We start from the raw sequence: 26,845 nt of genomic DNA on the forward strand, positions 1-26,845 counted from the left end.
AGACTCATTGCCCCCCATAACAAGGGCCTATTATATCTGGAACCCACAGGGAGACGGTCGAAATCTCCCAAGGGTGGGGGACGAAATGAATTTAACTTCATTCCTTGAGAGCTCACTGGAGATAATTACGCAGAGGTCTACTTTGCTTGTTACCTTTGTGTTGGAGCCTGATCGCAATGCTATACTGAGACTTTCTTTAAGACACTTAGAAAACTTGTTTATGGGTTCAAAGGTTCGTGTTTTTCCTGACCTTTCAAGGCCTACTCAGGTTAGACGCAGGGCTTTTTTAGAACTGCGTCCTAAAGCGTTGGCCTTGGGGTTTAACTTTGTATTACGTTTTCCTTGTATTTGTAATTTGATGCTTGAGGGCAATCAGTTTCAATTTGTAGACCCTAAACAGTTAAAGGAATTTCTTGATGCTAGAGTAGATACGAATCCTATGTGCCCCCCGTAAATAGCAGGCTGGGATCAGTAACCCCGAGATATGCAAAAGGTGGTTTTTTTTTTTTTTTTGGTTTTTTTTATTGCAGTTTGTAATATAATTTCCTGTATCTTGGAACCAATTTCTTTAATTGTGGACGAACAGGCCTTAAATTTTATTCTTAGTTTTGTTGTTTCCTTTTCAATGCCTAATGCATATACATAATTTGTTGTTAAATAATGATTAATACCAATAAAATAAAATAATTAAAAAAAAAAAAAAAAAATATAGTACAAGGTATGCTACATACACTTGATCTTGATTTATCTTTGCCATTTTCAGGGCACAGACTGTAGAAGTCTGCCCAGCACTGGCCTTGTTCTCCAGTTATGGAAGCTGAACCTGTATATTTTGTACATTTTTGGGATCTTGCCGGGTATTTGTGACCTGGATTGGCCACTGTTGGAAACAGGATGCTGGGCTCGATGGACCTTTGGTCTTTCCCAGTATTTATTTATTGCATTTGTATCCCACATTTTCCCACCTATTTGCAGGCTCAATGTGGCTTACAGAGTCCTGTTATGGCATTGTCATATCAGGATATCAGATACAATTAGTGATGTAAAAAGGTTGAGTCAAGGAGAAAGAAAAGAATTAAGCGGATTAAGGTGGATGAGTGTGGGAGGTATACTGTCAGGCTGGGGTGGTTTGGTATGGCTATGAGTTCTCTTTGTAGGCCTTATTGAAGAGATATGTCTTCAGAGATTTACGAAAGTTGGTTATTTCGTCAAGAGTTTTCAAGGCTGCAGGTACTGCATTCCATAACTGTGTGCTCATATAAGAGAAGGTCGTTGCATGTATCAGCTTGTATTTTAGTCCTTTACAGCTGGGGAAGTGCAGATTAAGAAATTTACGGGATGATCTTTTGGCATTTCTGGGAGGTAGGTCCACGAGGTTTAGCATGTAGGTTGCGGCATCTGTGTGGATGATTTTGTATACTATCGTGCAGATCTTGAACGCAATGCGTTCCTTAATTGGGAGCCAGTGAAGTTTCTCTCTTAGGGGTTTAGCCCTTTCATATTTTATTTTATTTTTCCAAATATGAGTCTGGCAGCTGTGTTTTGGGCTGTTTGGAGTTTTTTGATATTCTGTTCTTTGCAGCCAGCGTAGAATGCGTTGCAGTAGACTAGGTGACTTAGTACCACTGACTGTACCAGGGTGCGGAAGATGTGTCTCAGGAAGAAAGGTTTTACTCTTTTGAGTTTCCACATGGAGTAGAACATCTTTTTTGTCGTATTTCTCACGTGGGTATCGAGTGTGAGGTTTCGATCAATGGTAACGCTAAGTATTTTCAGATTTTGTGAGACGGGAAGAGAACAATATGGTGTCATTATAGTGGTGAAGTTGGTTGTGTTGTGTTGTGAGGTGAGTACAAGACCTTGTGTTTTTTCTGCGTTCAGTTTTAGCTGGAATGCATCCGCCCAGGAGTGCATGATTTGGAGGCTTTGGTTGATCTCGTTGGTGATTTCATTTCGGTCATGTTTAAATGGGATGTAAATCATGACATCATCTGCATATATGTAGGGTTGAGGTTTTGATTGGCTAGTAATTTGGCTAAAGGTATCATCATTAGGTTGAAGAGGGTTGGTGAGAGGGGGGATCCTTGGGGGACTCCGCATTCAGGTATCCATGGGGCTGATATGTCAGCGTTCGTTGTAACTTGGTATGATCTTGAGGTCAGGAATCCTCTGAACCATTTGAGAACTGCAACTCCTACTCCAAAGTATTCTAGTATATGTAGTAGTATTTCATGATTGACCATGTCGAAGGAACTGGACATGTCGAATTGTAGGAGGAGTATGTTGTTGCCAGTTGCAATTGCTCGTTTGAATGAGTTCATTGCAGACACTAGAACAGTCTCGGTACTATGATTCGACCGAAATCCTGATTGAGACTTGTGTAGAATTGAGTGTTTATTTAGGTATTCAGTGAGTTGTTTCGTCACTATGCCCTCCATGAGTTTGGTTATAAGTGGGATAGATGCTACTGGGCGGTAATTGGTGAGGTCCGTTGTGCTTTTCTTGGCATCTTTAGGTAGAGGAGTAAGTAAGATGTTTCCTTTATCCGTGGGGAAGAGACCATTTTGAAGCCTGTAATTTAAGTGTTCCGTGAGGTCTGTTTTGAGTTGTTTAGGAGCAGATCCAATTAGGCTATTAGGGCAGGTGTCTAATTTGCATTGCGACTTGGCGTATCTTCCGAGCAATTGTGAGACGTCGTCGAACGAAAGCGTGTTAAAGTTGGTCCATGATCAATCTGCTGGGTATTCCCCAGGTGTTGGGTCTAGGCATTCAAGGAGGTTTGTGTTATCAGTTGTGTTGGGAGGTATCATGAGCCGGAGATTTATGATTTTTTCCTTGAAGTAGTTCGCAAGATTGGTTGCAGATGGGGTATCTGCATTATTAGAAGTAGCCGGTGTGGTATTTAGTAATTTGTTTACGAGTAAGAAGAGTTTGTGAGTGTCTTTGTAGTTTGGTCCTATTTTGGTTTTATAATATGTTCTTTTAGTTTGTCTAATGGTGTATTTGTATTTTCTTTGTAGTTGTTTCCAGTCTTTGAGTGTAGATTTGTCTTTTTTCTTGTTCCAAGCTCTTTCTAATCTTCTGACTTGTGTTTTTAGTTCTTTCAGTTCTTCGTTAAACCATGGTATTGAGTTTTTTCTGTGTGAGGTTCTGGTTTGAAGCGGTGCTATGTTGTCTAGTACTGTTCTGCATCTGTTGACCCATTCTTGGAGAAATTGGGGTGAGTCTGTAGGTGTTGTCCATTCGTCAATGTAGAATTGCTGCCAGAATGTTAGTGGGTCTATTTTGCCTCTTGTAATATAGGTTTGTTGTCCTTGTTTATGTTGTGCTTTTTTTGTTCGCCAGTGGAGGGAGAGATTTGCTTTGTAGTGATCGGACCATGGTGTAGCTGTCCACTTTGTGTCCATCAGTGTGAGATTTGATTCTGATGAGAATTTGTAGGTAATGATATCTAGTGTGTGTCCTTTGTTGTGTTTGGGTTGCATGGCAATACTTATGTACTTATGTAAGGAAATATTACATATAAATAAAAATATTTTTAAACTATATTGCAGTCAACATGATGGCATATTCAGTCTGCATATATTCCAATAAATAGCTTATAGGTTGGTAGTTGGGGAGGGGGCATTTACTTACCATTATGGTATTAATTCTGCCTGTCTGATTGTTGATTCCATTGTGCGAGATCTAGCTGAAAAGATGTTAGATGTTTGAGCCAAAAGCTGGACACTGCATCAAGGACAGGGCTCATCCTATTCATGGCTCTTTTTAATTTGATTTTTTAATTCTTTTGTTGTTACTTCCGGTTATTCTGTAATTTTCATGTTTGTCCTTTCTGTAGTCCTCTATATGTTGGGTAACCGTTCTGTTTCTCTATCATATCCTACTTGGTCTTCACATAAGTGTTTCTGGTATTGTTCTGTTTTAGCTTTGCTTGGTAGTGTTTTAATTGCATTCATATATTCCCTGAATTCTTAAAAAAATATTTTGAAACCTCTCAATGTTTTATTTTGATGGTTCTCATTTCTGTTATCCTTATACTTCCATTAGTTTTATGCTTTTGCTGTGATTTTTTAGTTTGTTGATGAAGCTTATTAACGTGAGAATGTTTATTAGTGCACCAGATTCAGCCTTTTTGGATTTTTGCTGAATTTTTCATGTGCTGGCATCTCTGAGGTACTCATCAGTGCAATATATCCACAGAGGAACATACCTTCTGTAGTTGGGTGTACCAGTTTCTAATCTAGATCTCACAGGCTTTTCCAAGTTCAGGTTTGTAAATTATAATTCAAAATCATCTGTAGGCCATTTCAGACAAAACTTTAGGATTAGGCCTATTTTATTTAATTCAAGATAGCAGAGTTTTCCTTGATTCATTGGTGCAAGTGGGGGTGGATTTCTTATTTTTACTTTAGTTACATTTGTACCCCGCGCTTTCCCACTCATGGCAGGCTCAATGCGGCAGGCAATGGAGGGTTAAGTGACTTGCCCAGAGTCACAAGGAGCTGCCTGTGCCGGGAATCAAACTCAGTTCCTCAGTTCCCCAGGACCAAAGTCCACCACCCTAACCACTAGGCCACTCCTATACTAGAAGCAGCTCTTCCACTTAACATACAGTGCACCCTTTGCTAGAAATGTTAGGAAACAAGTGATTTTACACATTTCAGAGCCACCTGTCCTGCTTTGATGAGTGGAAACAAAACTGGAATTTAAAACTATGCCAGAACTGGCTCATGGATTTTGTAAGCTAAGTTAAGCAGTTCAGATTCAGTTCAAAACAAACCAAGTCAGAAACAGCTGAAGAGTGGACAACTCAAACTGAAGTGAACTGAACCCAATCAAAGAAGACTATACTTTCATTTACACAAGCTTGCTAATCATTACCTCATGTCACCTACCAGATTTTTGGGCCAACCTTAAATGTTCTGCTGCTGCTTCATGAGGAAGTAAAGTGGGCTCCATCATACAGTTTTCATGAGTTAAATATTCAAAGTATTTTAATTAGAAACATATTACACAGTTGCACATTCATCATAGAACACACGTTTCTACAAACTCAAGAACTGGAAAGTTTCACAAGAGTCTTTATTAAGGCCATACTTCACAGCAATAATAAACCTCCTACAAACCTGTACAGTGAACTCTTTATCTCAGGTAAATTAGGAAGCAGGATGCAGATGAAAGGATTTCACTAGGATGATAAAATACCATCAATAGGAGCTCAGTAGTAAAGCAGCACTTCAACACAGCCAATTCAAAGTCTGCTACCTTGAAATTATTCCCATAGGGATAATTTCAGAAGTTGTTTCCAAAATTAAATAATGTTTTTCCAGATTTCATGGCATACTGCCCATTGCTCTACTGCTGGATGCCTTGTAATCCACTGTAGCATCCATTTAAGAAGCAACATCGCAAGAACAATTCCCTTATTTTTGACCTTGCAGTTTCCTCTTGCACTTTTGTACTTCTAACTCAACTAGAACTTGGGCTGGGAACTGGTGCCAAGAGCCTTCATTCACAACTACCCAGGGACTGTTTCCCCCTATTTTATATACCTTCTACATTTAGCATAACTAGTCTGGCCATTGCAGTAATTGTCCTAAGCCAGAGACCATGCACCCAGGGCTCCTTCTGGAACTATGCAATCATGCGCCCTGAATCTGACCAACAAGTGTCACCCTTAAACGAAGACCAGGACTCCCTTTTCAATGTTAAATAGCTACTATTCTTGTTAGTCATTGTATAATTCCATTTTATTATCTGAACATAATTAATATTGTTTTCTTTCAGCCCAAAAACATGATAGAATTACTCCTCAGTTAATAAAGTTGCATTGGTTAACTGTTGAAGCCTGTATCCAATTTAAGGTTTGTACATTAATCCTTTATATCTCTCTATGGTTTGGCCCCATTATATCTAAATGATAAGACTAATTCCAACACAGCAAAGAAATTTACGCGATCTTACGTTTCTTCATTTTCCTAATCTTAGCAAGCTGAAGAATAAAACCATCTTTTCTGCAAGTTTTGCATACCAGACTCCAACAATTGGAATTCTCTTCCTGTTTTTATCAGAGAGAAAAGAAACTATTTGACCTTTAGAAAATTACTAAAAACCTTTATTTTTAAGAAATTTTTGAAAGTTTGAAGTCTGTACAAACATTGATTTTGTATTGGTTAAGCTGCAATTTCTCAGGGTTTGCCTGATTACCTCTAGATATTGTGATCTGCGTAGAACTCCATTGGATGATAGCGGAATGCAGGACTTTGTGAACTGTTCTGAGCTATACGGTTTGATACGATATGCAAAACCTATTATGTTATGATATGTTAATCACCCCCCAGGGACATTGTCTTCACAGCATCACTAGCTGACTCGGGCAGCAAAAGACCCAGCTTGCAGATTGAACCAGGGTTTTTAACCACACTGAGGTGCACATTGCCATCTGAGCTGTCAGGCCAGCCCAGAATAAATTTTTCAACTGCATGCACTAATCTAAAATATAGCGGAAACAACCTATGGTGCCATGTTCCTCATAATAATACCTAATACCAGGTGAGCTCTTGTTGTCATATGCAGATGACATTTTCTTTTTGATTCCTATCACTCATGGTAATGATTCTGTTCTCATACTAACAATTGTTTACTTAGGATCAAAGATTGGTCTATTAAATTTAAACTTAAACGCTGCTGACCAAATGTTTATGTTTTTCTAATAATATAGCATCGATTCCACAGGTGATTTGGGGTGATGATGAGTCACATGTTAAGGTAACGAGAACTTCCAGAGTCCTAGGAGTGATATTGGGCTCCTCATTGATGGAATCACAGATTAATAGTTTAATTAGAAAAGCATTTTTTGAAACAATCTTACTTTTTACCTGACCATTTAATGATTATTGTTAAATTGACATAATTTTTAGACCGGGAGCCTTGTTTTTTATATACAAAATTTTTTTATATAAAATATTTTTTTCTATATATCTTACGTTTCAGGCATAGTTTTTCATGTAAAGTTCTGTAGGAGTCCATTTATGATATTTAGAGTCAATCTCAACACTTTTGTTTTCTTATATACATTTAGCATTGTATACATAACAGCTGTTTATACACTTTTGAGTGCATACCAAGATATGGACCTTGTATTTAAAGTATAAAAGGACCTCTTTATCAGATATATATATTTTATTTTTATTTATTGCATTTGTATCCCACATTTTCCCACCTCTTTGCAGGCTCAATGTGGCTTACAATACATCATGAATGGTGGAATTACATTAGAAGACAGACATTTTGTGTTACATATATAAGCCAGCACTGCACTTAGTGACACACATTTCTGTTTATTTAGAATATACCATGGTACATTCACTTTAGGACTCATAGGTTGGTCACTAAATGCCCAATTACACACAGATGAAAGACCTATTATGAACTGAAGTGGCACTTATCACATAACGTCCCCATTGTGTGATTTTGCATTTTATTATTTTTTACTATTTTGTGATTTTTCATTTACAGCTAAGCAGATACTATTGTCTTCAACCTTATAGATTTACGCCCCATCACGCACAGATAAAATACTCCCTTTTGTAGCGGAACATATCATATAACATCCCCATTATGTGATTTCAACCTTTTATCACTTTTAACTATACCATCTTGTGATTTTTTATTGACAGTTTTAACCATGACAACAGCTGTGGTTGTTATTGTCTCCACCCCTATAGATATCCAATATGACACACATAGAGGGGCATTTTCGATATGTCTAAGTCCATTTTCAAAAAAGAAAAACAATCTATCTTTTTTTAACAAAAATACTGTTTTGAACAATGTTTTGCGATTTGGACTTTTTGGTTTTTTTGGTCCATTTTCAAAAAAAAAAAAGTCCAAGTACAAAACGCACAAAATCAAGCCATTGGGATGTAGGAGGAGCCAGCATTTTTAGTAAACTGGTCCCCCAGACATCCTGGGAGATAAATGGGGCACCCTAGGAGGCACTGTAGTCGACTTCAAAAACATGCTCCCAGATACACATCTCACCATTGCTCTACTGAGCCCCCCAAAACCCACTAGTCCAACTGTATACCACTACAGTAGCCCTTATGGGTGAAGAAGACACCTATATGCGAGTACAGTGGGTTTCTGGTGAGTTTTGGAGGTCTCACAGTTTCTACCATCTCACAGTTTCTGCCACACATGTGACAGGTAGAGGAAAATAGGAACCTGAATCCCCCAAGCTATGGTGCACTGCACTGACCACTAACACTACTCCAGGGACCTGCTTCTGCTCTAATGGACCTGGCTCTAACATCTGAGGCTGTCAGAGAGGCTGGGAAGTCATATTTTTATTCACATTTTTTTTTTTGGGGGGGGAGGGGTCAGTGACCACTGAGGAGGTATTGGGGGGGTAATCCCTGATTCCCTCCAGTGGTCAATCTGGTCATTTAGGGCACCCTTTTGTGCCTTATTCATTATAAAAACAGGTCTAGCTCAAAACATCTTAGTTTTAGTGCTGGATGGTTTTGTTTTGTTCCATTATAGCTGTAAAACGTCCAAGTCTTAGGAATGCCCAAATCCTGCACTTAACAAACCCCTACACGCCCCCTTGTGTTTTGAACGCACTTATGATGGACTTCATAGAAAACCATTTTAAAAATTGGTTTTGAAAATACTGATTTGGACGTTTCTGTAAGAAAAACGTCCAAATGCTGCTTTATGCCACTTTTTAGACAAAGCGCACGTAGGATAAGAGCATGCTCTGTTTAACTGCATGCCGTACTTCGGTCACGTTTTTGGCACCATCAATGGGGACAAACTTCATTTTAGCGCACCACTGATAAGTGCAAGATTCTATTATATGCATGGTTCAAGACCGCTCATCTAAAACTTATTTCACCAGAAATATTTATCACATCTGCATTATTAATGTATTTTAATATCTCTGTAATGCACACTCCCATATAATTCTATGCTCATTTTGATTTGCTGCTGATGTTAATACAAATAGTATTTTAGATGTGCATAATGTTCCTCATGATATATTTTCACTGTACTCAAAATTATGAATGCTTTCTTAAATGCAACTGGACAACAGCACAGCTCTTCTGATTTTCTTAAAGAGTTTAACACATCCAGCACTGAGAAAATAAATGACATCAAATTTCTTTGGCACAAAGTCCTGACCTTGTTAAATTTGGCTTACAGGGTAGAGATTTTTGCTGCTCTGGCTTGTTTGGGAGGTATGTTTGAGATTCATCCAAATCTTCAGAGCTGAAAGACTGAGATCTACTCCTCCTGTACTTATTTCAATGAATGAAAACTAACTGAAGTAGAGGTAAGACATCCCAGAACAGAATGTGAAATGGCATTTATTCATTCTAAATGCAAATTTCTTCCAGGGCAATATCCGTTTTTATAAGTTGAGGGTTTCAGCACATGCTGCAGAAAGAAATCTATTTAATTTTCTTGCAAAGAAAATTTGGAGAGATGGGAGGTAATTTAATTCCAATTCCAGGCTGTGGTCTTAACATATCACCCTTAATTTAGGCATTACCAAAAAAAATTAGGCTTTCCTAACCACGATGTCAGATTGCTTAAAAAGAATTAAAGAAAACTACAAGACAACTGTAAAAGCTTCCAATATGATCTGGCACTGTTAATTTAAATAATAATTTCCTGGATCATTTCTATGTAACGACAAAGCTTCCAGTTGGCTTCAAGACAAAATGGCCCCGTTCTGAAACCAAGCCCTTTACATGCAGGGAAACATGGTCCTGCCTTTCATAGGGAAGCCTCAGAGCTATATCTCCATGCAAGATATAGGGGTAAAACCAGGACTGGGATAGCCTGTTGAGAAAAGGGGTCAATCCACTTAAACATCTAGAAAAGTGCAAATCTGCACTTTTGGGTATTAATTTATAAAGGTTTATCCATGGGTTTTTCCATGAGTAAAGCTGGGTTTAAGTGTGGCAAAGACCCTTTAAAAAATGATGCAACCACTTGTGTGCACCTACAAGATTCCACATTGGCACTCCCTACGGCACAGATCAGACAGAGCAGAGGTAGAGTTTATTTTATTTATTTATTTATTTTATAGATTTAGTTCACATACTTTTCAACAGTAGCTCAAGATGAGTTACATGCAGGAACAGCAGGTATTTCCCTGTCAGGCTCACAATCTAATTTTGTACCTGAGGCAAGGAAAAATTATGTTCTTATATGATAATTTTCTTTGAGTCATACTAGACCAGTCCAGACTAATGGGTTATGTCCATCTACCAGAGGATGGAGACAAAGAAAAGTAGTTCCAAGTAATTTGCACCTTAAGGGTATCGTGCAGCCTGGAATGTTCAATATTTCAGCCTTGGTGCCCCAAGATACATAGTTACAAACACTGAACAGCTCACAAGACCGCTCAACATTGGAAGCAGGGTGCCCAGGGAAACCATCCTGAACTTTCCTTTGAACATGAATTTGTTCAGACCCCTTAGGTATAGGATGGGATGCATCCCCCCTGATTTCTTTAGCACAAGGAAGTACCTAGAAGACAGTCCCTTCCCTTCTTCCCCTGGTGGAACAGGTTCAACTGCACGGGCCTTGAGAAGGGCAGAAAGTTCTTCTGCAAGTACCTGCTTTTGCTGAGAGCTGAAGTGAGGTGCTCTTGGTGGGCAATCTAGTTGTCTCTGTAGCCAATGCAGGGCTTAACTGAGAAGGACTATTTGAAGAACCCACTGGTTGGAGGTTACAAGGGGCCACCTTTCTTGGTAAAACTTCAGTCTCCCCACCAACCAGCAAGTCAAACGGGACTGTCACTTTTACAGCAGCCATGCTCTACTGTAGCCAGTCAAAAGCTTGCCTCCTGCTTTGACTGGGGAGCCGCTGATGAGAACTAGCACACTGGGGATGAGCCTGCTGAAGATGGCGAGAAGGGATGTGCCTATGCCTCTGCGAGTAATAAGTATTCCTCTTCAACTTGCCAAAAAGCTTCCTAGAGGAGGAGGTAGGTGCAGAAGGTGTCCGGTGGGAGAAAGAATCAATGGTATCAATGTGCTTCTTGATGAGGTCAGCGACCTTCTCCACCTGCTCTCCAAAAAGATTATCCTCCCAGCATGTGGAATCTGCCAATCATTGCAGAGACATGCAGCCATGAGAGTCTGTGAATGAGGTACATTTGACAAAGTATCTCATGAAAGACTCCAGAGGAAACTGGAGATTCATGGGGTAGGAGGTAACGTTCTATTGTGGATTAAAAACTGGTTAAAAGAAAACAGAGAGTAGGGTTAAATGGTTAGTATTCTCAATGGAGAAGGGTAGATAGTGGGGTTCCGCACGGGTCTGTGCTGGGACCGCTGCTTTTTAACATGTTTATAAATGATCTAGAGATGGGAGTAACTAGTGAGATAATTAAATTTGCTGATAACACAAAGTTATTCAAAGTTGTTAAATCGCAAGAGGATTGTGAAAAATTATAAGAGGACCTTACGAGACTGGAAGACTGGGCATCCAAATGGCAGATGATGTTTAATGTAAGCAAGTGCAAAGTGATGCATGTGAGAAAAAGGAACCCGAACTATCCTATATAATAATTCTCACCTCCAACGTTCTAACCTGCCTGGGACCATGGCCTTGTGCTCCTGCCATCGTGTGATGGGGGGTGGCAGTGGCGGCACCTCCTGTGCTAGCCTCCAGCGTTCCCTGCGGGGGGAGGGGGCGGATCAGCTGTGAGGCGTTTTTTTTTTCCTTTTGCAAGGGTTCTGTTGCTGTCGTCATACTGCGTATGGTGTCGTCAGGCTGGGCTACGGAGCCTAGCAGACCAACTACAAAGAAGCCACGGACACAGGCAGCAAGACCAATAGAACGTTGGAGGTGAGAATAATTATATAGGATATTCTTATCACTACACTCTGGGAAGAGATCCTAGAGGTCACATCAAAAGTATTGTAGACGCCCCAGCCAAGAACTTATGACACACTTTCTGCTGCCTGACCAGCTGGCGAACAGATTCAGTCTGCTCTGGTGGGAAAGAGTCGGCTAAATTAGACATACTACACACCAAGGACCGCAAGTACAGGCTCGTGTTCAGCTGGTACAATTGGATACAGGAGGTGAGCATGGAGGCCTGATACATCTTCCACCCAAAAGAGCCCAGGGTTCTAGTTTCTTTGTCAGGGGGCGCTGAAGTATAGTCCCTAGAACTCCTGGCCGTTTTGATTGCGGATTCTACCACCAAGGAATGATGTCAACTGAGGCCTATCAAACCCAGGGGAAGACTGAACTAAGTACATGGTATCAGTCTTCTTGGAGAGGAGAGGGACCGACAGAGAGAACTCCCAGTTCTTCACCTAAATGTCCTGTAAGATCTCGTGAAGTGGGACCATTACAGCCTCTGTAGGAGGGGAGTCTTAGCCCAGGACCTCGAACATCTTAGCCCTGGACTCATCCTCCACTTTCAAAAGAATTGAGAAGGCAGCTGCCATCTCTTTTACAAAAGAGGGAAAGAAAAGGCTTTCAAAGTGGGACTTTCCTGTGGATGGATGAGATGGGATGTCACAGGACTTCACCTTCGAGAAGTACCATGGATCCTCTTCTGAGTCCCATGAGCGCTCCTCATTGGTGTCAGCCAAGATCTCCTCATGAGAGGGCTGAAACCGAGCCCAACTCAACGAAGAGGTACCATGACTCCAAGAGGGACATCGAGATGTCGGATCTGGCCTCAACTCCGGTGAAGCTTGCTCCATCGATATTGAGTATGCCAACATGTGTGGCAGTCGATACTGAGACCGCAAGTGGCATCAGCATCGGAGACCTCACTACAGGCTGATGGCCATGCAGGACTGGAGCAAAAGTCATGACTGGTGCAAGCACCCCAGACACCAATACAGTCTGCATGAACCCCGCCAACAGCTCTGGGAGCAAGGCCTGGAGACGCTTATCAAGGGCCGATATCGGGAAAAGCTGGGGTGCCAGTATAGAAGCAGGTTGTTGAATCAGCGGGATTCAAAGCGGGTCCCTGGTCCTGGCTGAATGGAGATCCCTGCATCAGCACCTCCTGTATGGAGGGGAAGCGGAACTCCCAGCACCGACGCTACTTGGGGACTGGGAAAAACCCTCAATGTTCTAGAGCTTCCAGCATCATACATCGAGGGGGATCGATGCCGATGATTCTTCTGATGCCTGGCATCAATGCTCCTCAGTACCGAAGAGGATGACATCGAGTCCTCTCATCAACTCAGGGTCGGGTCTGATGCCAATCGGTCCCGAGGGGCCTGCATAGTGGCCAGCATCAAGGCAGGTGGAGACCCACTTGATGCACGGTTACTCCCAGTGTGCAAAGGTCTTGCAGTCATATGGACCAGCACACCCAATGCTGCTGCAACACCCGAGACCAATGTCAACACCAAAGACGATGATGCCAACACCGACATTGAGGATTCGGACCTGGCACTAAAATTCTTTTCTCTCTTATCCTCTCTGGCCAACTGTGTTCTTGCTTTCATACAAGAATACGGTTTTCAGGGGTATGATCAGGCTCCAAACACTGTAGACACCAAATATGGGTGTCCTTGCCAGAGACTGTCCTGCTGCACCGAATGCAGCATTTGAAGCCACTGGGAACATTTGATGACATGAAAGAAAAAACAGCCATGGTCAAGATCAAATGATTCAATGGTGCTTAAAAACAAAAAGAAGATACCAAAAAAGAGAAAAGGGAAAAACCCGACCGGAGCTCAGGCCTAAATACGGCCTAACGAGCACGGTAAAACAAAGAAAACTTTTGGAAAAAAAAAGAAGGCACATAAAGATCAAATCTGAACCAGCTGCGAGGTGGAGTGCATCTTGTACTCAAAGATCTATTTTTAAGCTTGTTATAAGCTCCGGACCTGCAACGCAGACCCACATTACCCATCTGTGAGAAATATAGGCCTGCTTGTCCACAGAGAATTCCTAGCATCCTGTTTGCTTTTTTGGCTGCCGCTGCACACTGAGCAGAAGATTTCAGCATATTGTCTATGATGACACCTAGATCTTTTTCTTCAGTGTTGACTCCTAAGGTGGACACTAGCATCAAATAGTCAAGATTCATATTATTCTTCCCAATGTGTATCACTTTGCATTTGTCCACATTAACTTTCATCTGTTATCTGAATGTCCAGTCTTCTAATTTTCTAAGGTCTTCCTGCAAATTATCACAGTCTGCATGTGTTTTAACAACCTTGAATAGTTTTGCGACATCTGCAAATTTAATCATCATCTCATTTGTAGTTCCGATTTCCATATCATTTAAAAATATGTTAAATAGCACCGGTCCCAGTACAGATCTCTGTGGCACTCCATTATTCACCCTCCTCCATTGAGAAAAATGGCCATTTAAATGTACCCTCTGTTTTCTGTCCATTACCCAATTCCTAATCCACAAAAAAATATGCCTCCTATCCCATGGCTTTTTAATTTTCTCAGGAGTCTCTCATGAGGGACTTTGTCAAAAGCTTTCTGAAAATCTAGATATACTACATCAACTGGCTCACCTTTAGCCACATGTTTATTCATGAAACAAATTGGTGAGCCAGGACTTCCCTTGGCTGAATCCATGCTGACTCTGTCCCACTGAACCACGCTTGTCTATGTGTTCAGTAATTTTATTCTTTATAACAACCTCCACTATTTTGACGGGCACTGAAGTCACTAGGTCTGTAATTTCCCAGATCACCCCTGGAACCCTTTTTATAAATTGACATTACATTGGCTACCCTCCAATATTCAGGTACTATGAACAATTTTAACGACAGGTTACAGATTACTAACAGCAGATCAGAAATTCTGGATGTCCAACAAATTCAGCCACTATTTGAATAACTAAACAGTTTAATTTAGGATAGTCTTTTTCAGTCCTAAATTAAACCATTTAGGGGGGAATTCATCAAGTGGCATTAAGGCCTTAACCCGTGTTAAAGCAATCAATACGCGCTAAGGGGGAGATTTTATATATGGCGTCTGGAAAATCCACACAGAAATCATTTTCACCTAAACATAATCTATAAGATTTAGGTGTGGTATATAGAATATGTTTAGTTGATATCCCAGCGCCTAAAATTATGAGCACCCATTTATACCAATGAAAATGTGGCGTAAATCCCTGTGCACAGATTTACATGGACTGGGCCATATTCTATAACAAAGCATGTAAATCTGGGAATACCCACGAAACACCCATTTCCCCTGCCCACAGCCATGCCCCTTTTGAACTGCATGCTTTACAATTTAGGTACCGTTCATTATAGCATACGCTCAGCAAGCTATGTGAATAAATTCTAATTATTACCAGTTTGTGCTCATTATTGCTTGTTAAGTGCTGTTAATAACGCAGATTGGCTTGCTAAACCAATTAAGTTACATGCATTGTTATGGAATACGCTGAGATTTAGGCACGAAATGCTAGGCACAATATATAGAATCCGCCAGAAAATGCTAAAAGCCCACTCTATACCTATGGGCTTTTAGCATTTAGCACATGTGTTAAGGTGCATTAAGGCCATAATGCTGCTTGATGAATTCCCCCCTTAGCCAGTGACATTTAGCCATTATCCATATAGCTACCTATTTAATTAGGCAGAACACCATTGCTCTTCTCTGGCACTATCCAAATAGTGCTGGAACAATCTGTATGAAGTATCAACGGTGCCGCACTATCCATATAGTTCTACTGAAAATTAACGGATAGGGGACTTATCCATTTAGCAGCTTGCAAGGGCTTGCATTCAAACTGAAACTCTGTCTTCATGAGTAAAATTGCAGCAGATGGGGATGGCAAGTTAAGGCTCCAGGAAATAAATTACAGAACCCATGCTTAAAATCAACAAGTTTCAAGTTTATTATATAAGGATGTGATCAGGAAGAGTCAGGCTTTTAGATTTAAAACTAAAATGAAAAGGGTCATTTTTTGAGCAAGACTTGAAATATGGTCAGAGACACACCAACTCAGGAATACTGTTCAAGCCATATGATACAGTGAAGTGGAAAGAACAGCCAGGAGTTGGTGAAAGAGAAGGGTGTCTTGCCCCATGCTCTGAGGTCACAAGGAGAAGGGAGAGATATGAGAAGAGAACTAAAGAGGAGTTGCCGGATGAATTCAATTGCAGGTGAGGAGGAGAAACATGAAATGCAAATGCAAGCAGATGGTGACTCAATCAATTAATTTAAAAAGAAGTATATATATATACGTGCAGCAACATTGGAGGAAGTTAAGTGGTGCAGCTAGTTTGGACAGCTTATAGTATAGACTAGCCATTCCCAACCCAGTCCTTGGGACACACCTAGTCCATTGGCTTTTCAGGATATCCACAATGAATATGCATGAAATAGATTTGAAATTGTTTATCACAACTCAACCCTACAAAACCTATAGGATATTACTCTCCAAGTGCCCAAACACAATCAATCAATGCTTATATGGACTTTGGCAGCAACTTATTTCATATAAGAACACTGTCTCATGATTTGCTAGTCTCATCATCAGTCCAATACAGCTTATTATTTCTTATTTGCAATATTTCTTATTTTTATTTAAAACAATATTTATTTTTCCAATCGCTCTCTCATCAAAAAAATGTTGAGATTTGCATGCACTGCCTCAACTGTATGAAAATCTAACTCATGAATATTCATTGTGGATATCCTGAAAACCTGATGGGACTAGGTGTGCCTCGAGGACTGGGTTGGGAATGGCTGGTATAGACAGATGTTTCAGTTGAGAGAACGTTCAAAAATGATCAGAGAATCTATAGCTTTTTACACAAGATGACTAAGATGTACTCGGAATAGAATTCCATAGGGAAGCATTGCCACTGAATGAAAGAGTTGGTTTGCACATTATCTACTACAGGGCCCACTGCATCAAATGACATGCAACAACAGCATTAGTGTGCACTGCTAATTTAAGAACCTTTTAATTTGTTACCTTTATATTATAGAAACCCTATTAAAGTAAGAAAAGAAATTACTTGACAAAATAGGCAAGGGCAATTATAGATGAATTTTTGGTTACTGAACGCTTTATAGTACAGTAGCTGAAAAACAATCTCATTCTCTTGAGTATTTAGGAGGCCACCAATTTGAGATGAGACAAATTAGCAACAAAATAATTTGTATGTTTATGTTTGGAATTCATTTTAATGTTAATATGAAGGAGAATAATCGGCATTTGGACAGCAATAAATCATGGCATTCAAACAGTGATAATGTCACTGAACTGTTTTAGGAGGCAGTATTCCAGCTTTTAAGTGAGTAAACTATGTGGCTAAAGGCTGAATAGTTTATCTAAAAAGGAACTAGAGCTTTGCGCCAAGAAAAACAGCATACAATATTATAATGGGCTGCATGTGTTTTAACAATTCTTTTTACAAACTTAAGATTTCAGTCCATTTCAATGTTAATGGCACCGCGTAATCAAAAGGATAGTTACATGTCAATATTCATCAGATGCTTTCCCCATCCTTCGAAAGCTTTGACTTTCAACACACAATTGAAACCAAACCACTGTAAAAGATTTCCATAATACTACTATTCATCATGCTCTATCCTTAAAAAATCTTAAATTCTTATATCCTATCAAATGACTTGTCACTAAGGAGTCTGTTTGCTAGTTTTGCACATGCAAAACCTGTGCAGTAAATGCTGGGGCCATGGTCAATATGTGCCCAGCATTATAGCAAAGGCCTGTTGTAAATGCATCTGTGCTCTCTGTTGATACATTTACTACAGGCCAAAGCAATGATCACCCCATTCCTCAAACCTTTACCAGCATATCCATGCCTCATCAACATCCCAAAATCAACAACCACTACCCTCCCATTAGAATCCCTATCCACCTCCTAGAAGTGCATCACACAACCCTCTCACCAGTCCCTTATAACCTCACTCCAGCACTTACCAGGGGTACCCATACTGGCTTAATGGCAGGGCAGGAGCAATCCCCATATGCTCACTTTGTTGCCCAGGTTCAAAATGGCACCTATAATGGCCATGCCCCTTGGCAGCAGTCTAACTGTACTACTGCTAGGTGTCAAGCTGCCTTATCAGACCAAATTCCCATATTAAATTACAACAATATGAAGTAAAAAGTAAAGAATTTACTGTTCAATAATTTTCTGATGCCGATTTTTCCCATAATTTTCTGTGGTGAAAAAAAACAGTTACATAAAGGAGGTGATTTTTACAAGAGCTATATTCTGTTTGACATGTAAAAAGTATATTCTCTACAGATAATCAAATTTCTGACACCCTCAATCAGATATGAAGTCTATTTAACAATAAGCTGTTTTGATTTGTGTTACACATTTTTCTAAATATTCAACCTGGGCAGGAATTTTCAATAGAATCTCCACTTGAACTACCCAATACTTATTTAAAAACACTGAATATCAAAGATAAAATCTGAGTTTACCATTTGTCCTGGGTTACCACGGGGCCCCACCAAGCCCATGTGTCCTGGATCTCCCTGTAAAGTGTGGAAGAGAAACAATGAAAAAGAACTGTATGAGCAAGGGAACATAACTTTAGCACCTTCTGAAATAAAATGCTATACATGACTACCATAATCAGAAATTACATGGATACAAGTCTGAATCCACCTAAATGAATATTAAACAGGAAAAAGACATGCATGTGCCAGTTCACTGAAATAATTTCTCAAGGATCAGATTTACCATTTCTTAGGCATTTCAAAAACTGTATTTAACGGTAGTTTTGCTTTGGGGAAGTTTTAACCACTCTCCTTGTGAATATTATTTACTTTTTTTCTTGTCACATTGATTTTGAAATATCTTTTTGTTTGTTTATAAGTACTCTTGATTAAAATTCAAGATGCACATTACAAAAAAATAAAATAAACACTGATTGCCTGAGGAAATCCTGATTCTTAAAGATTTTAATTACTGTAGAAGCAGGTACAGTATATTCTAGGGATATACCAACATACAATTATACGTTGCTCATCCTCTGATGTTTCCAACATAGGAAAACCAATTTGAAGGAGATCAGTGATTGATATTATGCAACTAAAAATTATATGCTAAGTGGAAAAATTAATTCTTACCTGATTATTTTCTTTCCTTTAGTCCCAACAGATCAATCCAGAGACTTGTGGGTTGTGTATCTCTACCAGCAGGTTGAGATAGAGAGAACCTCTGAGGTTTGCTATATGTGGACCTGTGCAGCCAAGTAAACCTCAGTATGAACGATACCAAAGCAGTGGAATGGAAACAATAGAAAACTCTCCTGACATTGTCAGACCAAATGCCCAACATACTTCCACTACTTCCAAATTTATTTGTTTTTATTATTTAATCAAACGAAGGAACATTCAGAACAATGAAACCTGAAAAAACTAACCAACCGAAACAAAACCGCAGACAGTAAATCCAGGGGGGGCCTCTGAATTGATCTGTTGGGACTAATGGAAAGAAAATTATCAGGTAAGAATTTGTCCTTCCATAGCGTCCCACAGATCAATCCATTGACTTGTGGCATCGCTTTGAATTGAAAATGACGACCGAGCACTGCAAAGTGAAGAAAACGCCTTTGGGAAGGCCAAATTGGAATATGTAAATAGGCCTCTCTGAGATTGAGAAACGTCAAAAACTCCCCTGGCTGTACCACTGCAATCACCGAGCGGAGGGTTTCCATGCGGAAATGCCAAACCCGTAAGGACCTGTTCACACACTTGAGATCTAGAACGGGTCGCCAAGAACTGCCTTTTTTTGGCACCACAAAATAAATGGAGTATCGACCACACACTCTTTCTGCTGGGGGTAAAGGCTGGACAGCTCCCAGTCGTTGTAAGCTGAGAACAGTGTGACGAACTGCCTGCACCTTGGTGGGAGATTTGAAAGATTCCAGAAACAAGTCTACTATCGGACGAGCCAATTACAACTTGTAGCCGTCTCTGATAACCTCCAAGACCCATCCGTCGGATGTTATCCTGGTCCAATCCACCAGGAATAGGGACAGCCTGCCCCCAATAACTGGCTGGAGATGGACCAGGGCCCCATCATTGGGTGGACCAGGCTGCGGGCTTGTTTCTGTTACCAGAAAGGAAGGCCCGCCTGTCACCTCGAAAGGGCTGATGTCTCTGAGAAGACCTTGCTCTCTGAAAAGAGGCCCCGTGACCTGGACGGTAACGACGTGTATCCCTAAACTTAGGTCTAGGTCCCGCCGGTCACCGAGGCCCTTCACAATCTGTTCTAGGTCTGTCCCAAACAAAAGCTTTCCCCTAAAAGGAAGCCTTGCCAGCCATGACTTAGAGGCCACGTCTGCAGCCCAATGTCGCAACCACAGTCAGCGAAGCGCGGTGACTGCTAGGGAAATCTCCTTTGCCGAAGCCCTCAAAAGATCATAAAGAAGATCCACAAGGAAGGCTAAACCGGACTCTAAGGCCAGCAAAACAGCCACGAGGTCCTCCAGAGGCTTTCAGTACCCATGATAAGCATGGCCGCGCCGCATAGGAGCCACAAACTGAAGCTTGCAGGGAAAGGGCCACTACTTCAAAGGATAGCTTCAAGCAAGTCTCCAACTTACGATCCTGAGGGTCCTTGAGCGCCGTGCCACCCTCCACAGGGAGAATGGCTTTCTTAGTGACTGCTGTGATTAATGAATCCACCATAGGAACCTTCAGAATGTCTAAGTCAGCAGCAGGCAGCGTGTAAAGACGCGACACAGCTCTAGCAACCTTAAGCCCACTGTCCGGCGTACCCCACTGCGCCAAAATAAGGATTTTCATGGCCTCATGACCATGAAAGGAACGAGGTAGGCATTTGGTGCCAGACATAATAGAGGGCATCGGACCTGTTCCCCCTGACGATTCAGGGGGTGGAATGGCCAAAACCTCAAAAGCCCTAATAATCAGGGAGGGAAGCTCTTCCCTGCGAAAAAGGTGGGCAGCCGTCGGGTCATCCCCCTCCTCAGAAGGCAGGGTGACCTCATCTGCCAAAACCAATGATTCTGAGGGAGAGCCCAGAGACAAAACCGGGCCATCTGTGTCAGATAGCTCCTTGGGATCCAAAATCTCCACCCGGGGACATTTTGGCAGGAAAGACTGAGAGGCTGCAGCAGTTTGCTAAGGAAGAGACGGGGCTGCCTGAAGAGAAGCTCCTGACTTCTTCAGAAGAAAGGCATTGTGCATTAATAAAACAAAATCCAGGGAAAAAGGAACTGAAAGGGACTCCCCTGCTAGCTCTAAATTGCTTTCCTCCATCGAAGCCTGTGCCACAGAAGTGCGTTGCCTCCTGTCTGTCAACCGCCACATGCGGAGCTGGTCGCGCCTGAGAGGAAAAAATGGCGCCCACCGACACGTGCTGCACTAACTGCTCTAAGGAAGCTGCCGAAACTATCCCCTGCGCTTCCGACTCACCGGATGCCTGAGGGGAACCCGTTGTGCTCAACAGCCACTGTGGGCTGACGGCGGCACGACTCACACTCCCCCGATGCTGCTCTCTGGCCCCCACACCAGGAGCAGCGCTTAGCCGCCTCAGAAGGTACTGACATGCTCCACAAACACCTGCCCCTCAAACAGACTCGGCAGCACATCTAGCTCCTCCATATGATTAAACAAAAACAAAATCTCTTAAAGAGACACCTTTTTTTTTTTGTTTTACTCAGGAGAGAAAGGCAACACCCGATCAGGCCCACAGCCCCGGGCGACGGAGGAAAGGTAGGGGGAGACCGGGAGGGACCTGAACAGCTACTCAATCCCTGACTGTGATAAACTAGGCCCAAAGGACACCAGTAGCCAGATCAAACCAGAGCTGCACAGAGATGTCCCTCCACCTGCTAGATAGAGAGAATACTGAGATTTATTTGGCTGCACAGGTCCACATATAGCAAACCTCAGAGGTTCTCTCTATCTCCACCTGCTGGTAGAGGGACACAGCCCACAAGTCTCTGGATTGATCTGTGGGATGCTATGGAAATGAATATTGATAGAGAGTTTACTTGACCACTAAATACTATTCAAAAGAAGCTGACCAAGGAATGTATATATTTACCTACATAGGCACAGGTGATAATGAAAATTAATATCAGTAGCATTTTGAAAAGCAATCTTATATTTAAAAAATGACCAATTCTGTTTGTAACAGTATGACCCCAACCAGGGGCGTATCTGGAATCCGGCGGTAGAGGGGGCCAGAGCCAGAGAGAGGGGGCACATTTTTGCCTCCCTCCCCCCCGCCGCCATCCCCCCACCCCCGCCGTCAACCCTCCCCCACTGCTTACCTTTGCTGGCGGGGGGGCCCCAACCCCCGCCAGCCAAGGTCCGACCCGAAGTCTTCATATTTCGTCTTCCTCCGACTCCTCCGTGGCCATGCTGTAAGTAACGCTGCTGATTCGTTGAATCCAGTTCGGAGTCTGACGTCGCAGTACAACGTGCTGCGACGTCAGACTCCGAACTGGATTCAACGAATCAGCAGCGTTACTTACAGCATGGCCACGGAGGAGTCGGAGGAAGACGAAATATGAAGACTTCGGGTCAGACCTCGGCTGGTGGGGGTTGGGGCCCCCCGCCAGCAAAAGTAAGCAGCGGGGGAGGGTTGACAGTGGGGAGGGGGGCCAGGGCGAAATCTGTGGGGGCCCAGGCCCCTGTGGCCCCACGCAGATACGCCCCTGACCCCAACAGACAGGTGCTAACAGTGAGAAGCTAAGAAAGGCTGAGAAGTAAGTTGCCGACCAATATTCAAATGATTAAAGCAGTCAGGAGAGGCTCCTGCCTGTTTAAGGGGCCCCTTTTACTAAGGTACACTGAAAAATGGCCTGCTTTGGTGTAGACACGTATATTGGACGTGCACAGGTCCATTTTTCAGTGCACCTGCAAAAAAGGCCTTTTTTTGGCCAGAAATGGACGTGTGGCAAAATTTAAATTGGCGCGCATCCATTTTGAGCCTGAGACCTTACCGCCATCCACTGACTTAGCAGTAAGGTCTTACGCATTAACCGGGCAGTAATCATCAGCATGCATACACTGCTGATTACCGCCAGGTTAGCGCCATGCACCGGAAAATTTCTGGCACGCACACAAAGAAAAAATGAGATTACCGCCCGTGCCTAGCAGTTGCCAGGTGGTAGTTCTGAATTGGTGCACTTTGGGCGTGCGTTTGCGCCTACACAACTTAGTAAAAGGGACCCCAAAATCACTTGTCTGTTGTTAACTGCTGATATGGCAGTTAACCAGTTAGGATCGCTGAATATTCACAGTTAGTGCCTACGCTGAAGCCAGCTAACGTGGGCATACCAAGGTGGAGTTGGCACTTATGTAATTAAGTGCCGATATTCAGCCCTTGACCTTAAAAGATAACTGCTTAAATTGGGCTGCATAAATAGCATCCTGTCTTTAAGTGGTTCAGCTAATACAGTCAGGGGCTGAATACTCCAATAAATATCCAGGAATACAGATGGCAGTGGACATAAAAATGCTGACCGCCAGCAGCTGAATATCACCTGGCTGGTCTTTTAGAAATGCTCTGATGGCACAGGGGGAAGATATCTAGGAGCTAAGCTATCCCTTATAAAGTGCACAAGAGGCATGGGAGTAAAGAAAGCTGGGAAGAGAAGGTAAAAACCCAAGAGAAGGCTGGGACTTGAATTGCTATTGTAAGAAGTGTTCCGTTTACACAGGTGGAGAAGGGTTTGGAATTAACTAAAAGGTGCACCAGAAGCACAGGGCCAAGACAGCTAGAAAGGATCGTAAATTACTCCATTAGAAGTTCTCCTACTATGTAAAAATAAAAGGGAGCCTTTAAAGTTAAAGCCCCTTACACAGCTTGTCGTCACAGGTGCTAATTCTATTGTTTTAAACCTGTTGTGAAAGATTACTGGAGCAGGAAAAGGTTAACACAACCCCTATGTAGAAATTGAAATGCAGGTGAAAGAATGCTGGGAGAGGGGCTTGTACTTTGTATGACTCTAATGGTATCTCATTTGTTGTTTGGCAATTTATGTTAGAAATATCCCACTTTGTCATAATGTAGGAATATTACATCTAGACATTACAGAAGTCTTAAATCCTGTAGAACTTTACCAAGAATTTAAGTGAGGGAACAAATGTCTTTAGTTGAGAGACTTGGTGAACTGAATTTATCCTTCTATTTTAATGGGAGTAAGCACTGTGATATTACACTGAATAGAGTTAGAAGCCTGTAATAAGTCTAGAATGTGGTCTTTAAGGGAAAAACAAGTTTCTGGGGAATAGCAGTCCCGGATGAGAGGGGTAAAGACCTGTCACTAAGGGTGGCAAGGCAATATGCAGACAGAGCTCCCTCTTTACGACAGCGCTTCCCTAGAGAGTGCTGGTTCCAAAATAGGGAATTGCCGCCAATGCAGCAAAGTGAACCTGGGAACAGATGTCAGAGCACCCCTAGCTGTAACAATGCATAAAAATGCTACTTATAAAATTTCCCCCACATACAAGTATACATGTACTTGAATGTCATTCAAGTGTAGGTACGTTTGGGCAGAGCACAGGTCAAGTCATGAATTACATGGTTTCTATGAAGTAAACGTGTTCATGTGTAGTGGAAATGCAAACTTCAATATAGTTGCAATATCTGCAGCTTTTCGTAGGGCTTAAAATAGGTGCCTACGGTACTTGATCTGCCAATCTAGGTGACCTTTTATAAATTTACCTTCCACGCGCATTAATATGTGGGAGTAATTCTAACCCTAAATTTATACTGGACACAGCCCAAGATTTCAAGGAACATTAAGAGAATTTCAATCCTGGTTTCTCAGGCTCTCAGCTCACAATTTTAAACACAAGGCAGTTACTCCTCCACCTCTGCCATATTATAAACAGACATCAACTTTGTTAGTCCCAGATCATATTTTTCTCCCACCACATTGTATACCTTAATATTTCATACTGCAATTTCCACAAGCTTTTTAAATTTTGCCTCAGTAGTGCTTAATTGTCTAATAATAATTTTTGGCAATTCAAACAGCACTAAGTTCTTCATCGGCTTCTACACTTTCATATTTATATATCTAATGCACTTATCTTTAGTGTTATCGGACTGGGGGCTCAAAGCTGTCCGACATGCATGTTTCGCCTGCTAGGCTGTGTCAAGGACCTCCCCTGCAAAAAATTAACACATACCGTCTCAACAACATTACGTATGAGTTGTACTTTTACTACTCACACCCAATGACAGTTTCTAACAAAAAGACTCATGCTCATAACTACCCTTATGTCGTTCTAGCGCCAGCTCAACTAAATTATTTAAGGAATTACTCCTGTCAAGATGGCGACGGCGTCTAAATGAAACCCTTTAAATGATAACCCACATGACATATCCGAAACCCCCGGCTCCTATTGGACAGAACTGAAAACCCTTAAAGAGCTCCACTCTAATTCAGCATTAAAGCCAGTCGGGCTAACCGTGTTTAAATAGTAGATATAGCACTGCTCTCGATAATTTAGTATTCTCTTAACCAACCCACCCTCATTGCCTTGGTGTACATGTTCTATAGTTCTACGGTGTACAGTGCTGTGTACGTCTAGTAGCGCTATAGAAATGATAAGTAGTAGTAATGTTCTAAAAACCTCCATTGGATGTCCTCCACCATATGAATTTTTTCTAGCCAATGCTCAACTAAGGGGGCTTGGAGATTGTGTAACAATTCGCGATTTATGTTCGGTCAGAAGTACCCTGATCGAACGACTACTCCTCCCTATGTAAATTAAATCACAAGGGCGCTGAATACAATAAATAATATTTCTTGTCTCACAATCAGTAACGCTCTTAGCTGTAAAAATTTTCCTAGTGCCCGAATCTACCCAATGGGTCCCCTCAATCGCCGTGTTACACCATTGGCATTTCCCACATTTTCTGTGCTCTCCTCCATCCTGTCTAGGTCCAGGCAAAGTAAATTTATTCGTTGCTAATCTTTCGCCTATTGTCTTTCCTCTAGTGTATGAGAAAATTGGAAACTCAGGGAAGCAAGGATACAATTGAACCACGTGCCAGTGTTTCCGTATACTCTGAGCTATCCGCTGGCTGACCTCAGTAAAGGGTAAAACGCATGTCAAACTATCTACCTGTGTCTTCTCACAATCTGCTAAAAGGAGGGGATGCTGTGCAAATCTGGCCCGAAGATAAGCTTTTTTAATTGCAGATTTAGGGTACCCCCTAGCCTCAAATCTCAAACCTTACTCATGTGCCTTCATTTTAAACTCCCCAAGGGAAGAGCAAACCCGTCTAATTCGTAAAAATTGGCTTATGGGGAGGCCGTATTTTAATTTAAACGGATGGTGGCTTCCAAATTGGAGGGAAGTGTTCCTGCTCACTGGCTTTCTATATAATGTTGTTGCCAGCCTCGTGCCATCCTTGTAAATCAACATATCCAGGAACTCAATTTTTTTCTTTGCTAGCCGATTTTGTAAATTTTATATTAGTGTCAAGGGAATTCAGCCACCCAATAAATTCATCCAACTCTCGTTCAGTTTTTGTCCATAAGAAAAAAATGTCATCAAGGAAACATTTCCAACATATGGTTCCTTTGAATTTCTCAGATGGATAAATCAAAGTTTCTTCCATGCGGGAGTTTAAAATGAAGGCACATGAGTTAGGTTTGAGATTTGAGGCTAGAGGGTACCCCAAATCTGTAATTAAAAAAGCTTATCTTCGGGCTAGATTTGCACAGCGTCCCCTCCTGTTAGCAGATTGTGAGAAAACTCAAGTAGATAGTTTGACATGCATTTTACCCTTTACTGAGGTCAGCCAGCAGATAGCTCAGAGTATACGGAAACACTGGCACGTGGGTTCAATTGTATCCTTGCTTCCCTGAGTTTCCAATT

General features: G+C 41.7%; 1 protein-coding gene across 2 annotated transcripts in view; it reads right to left on the reverse strand.

Moving 5' to 3' along the window:
• The window catches only part of COL24A1 (collagen type XXIV alpha 1 chain), an 804,368-nt gene that overhangs the window by 577,242 nt on the left and 200,281 nt on the right, over positions 1–26,845 (reverse strand). For both annotated transcript variants that reach the window (XM_030205800.1, XM_030205801.1), the window contains one exon: positions 18,446–18,499. In XM_030205800.1, the coding sequence (XP_030061660.1) occupies positions 18,446–18,499 (54 nt within the window). The remainder of the gene's footprint in view (positions 1–18,445; positions 18,500–26,845) is intronic.

This window comes from Microcaecilia unicolor, chromosome 6 (assembly GCF_901765095.1).
Source record: "Microcaecilia unicolor chromosome 6, aMicUni1.1, whole genome shotgun sequence".
Taxonomy (NCBI): domain Eukaryota; kingdom Metazoa; phylum Chordata; class Amphibia; order Gymnophiona; family Siphonopidae; genus Microcaecilia; species Microcaecilia unicolor.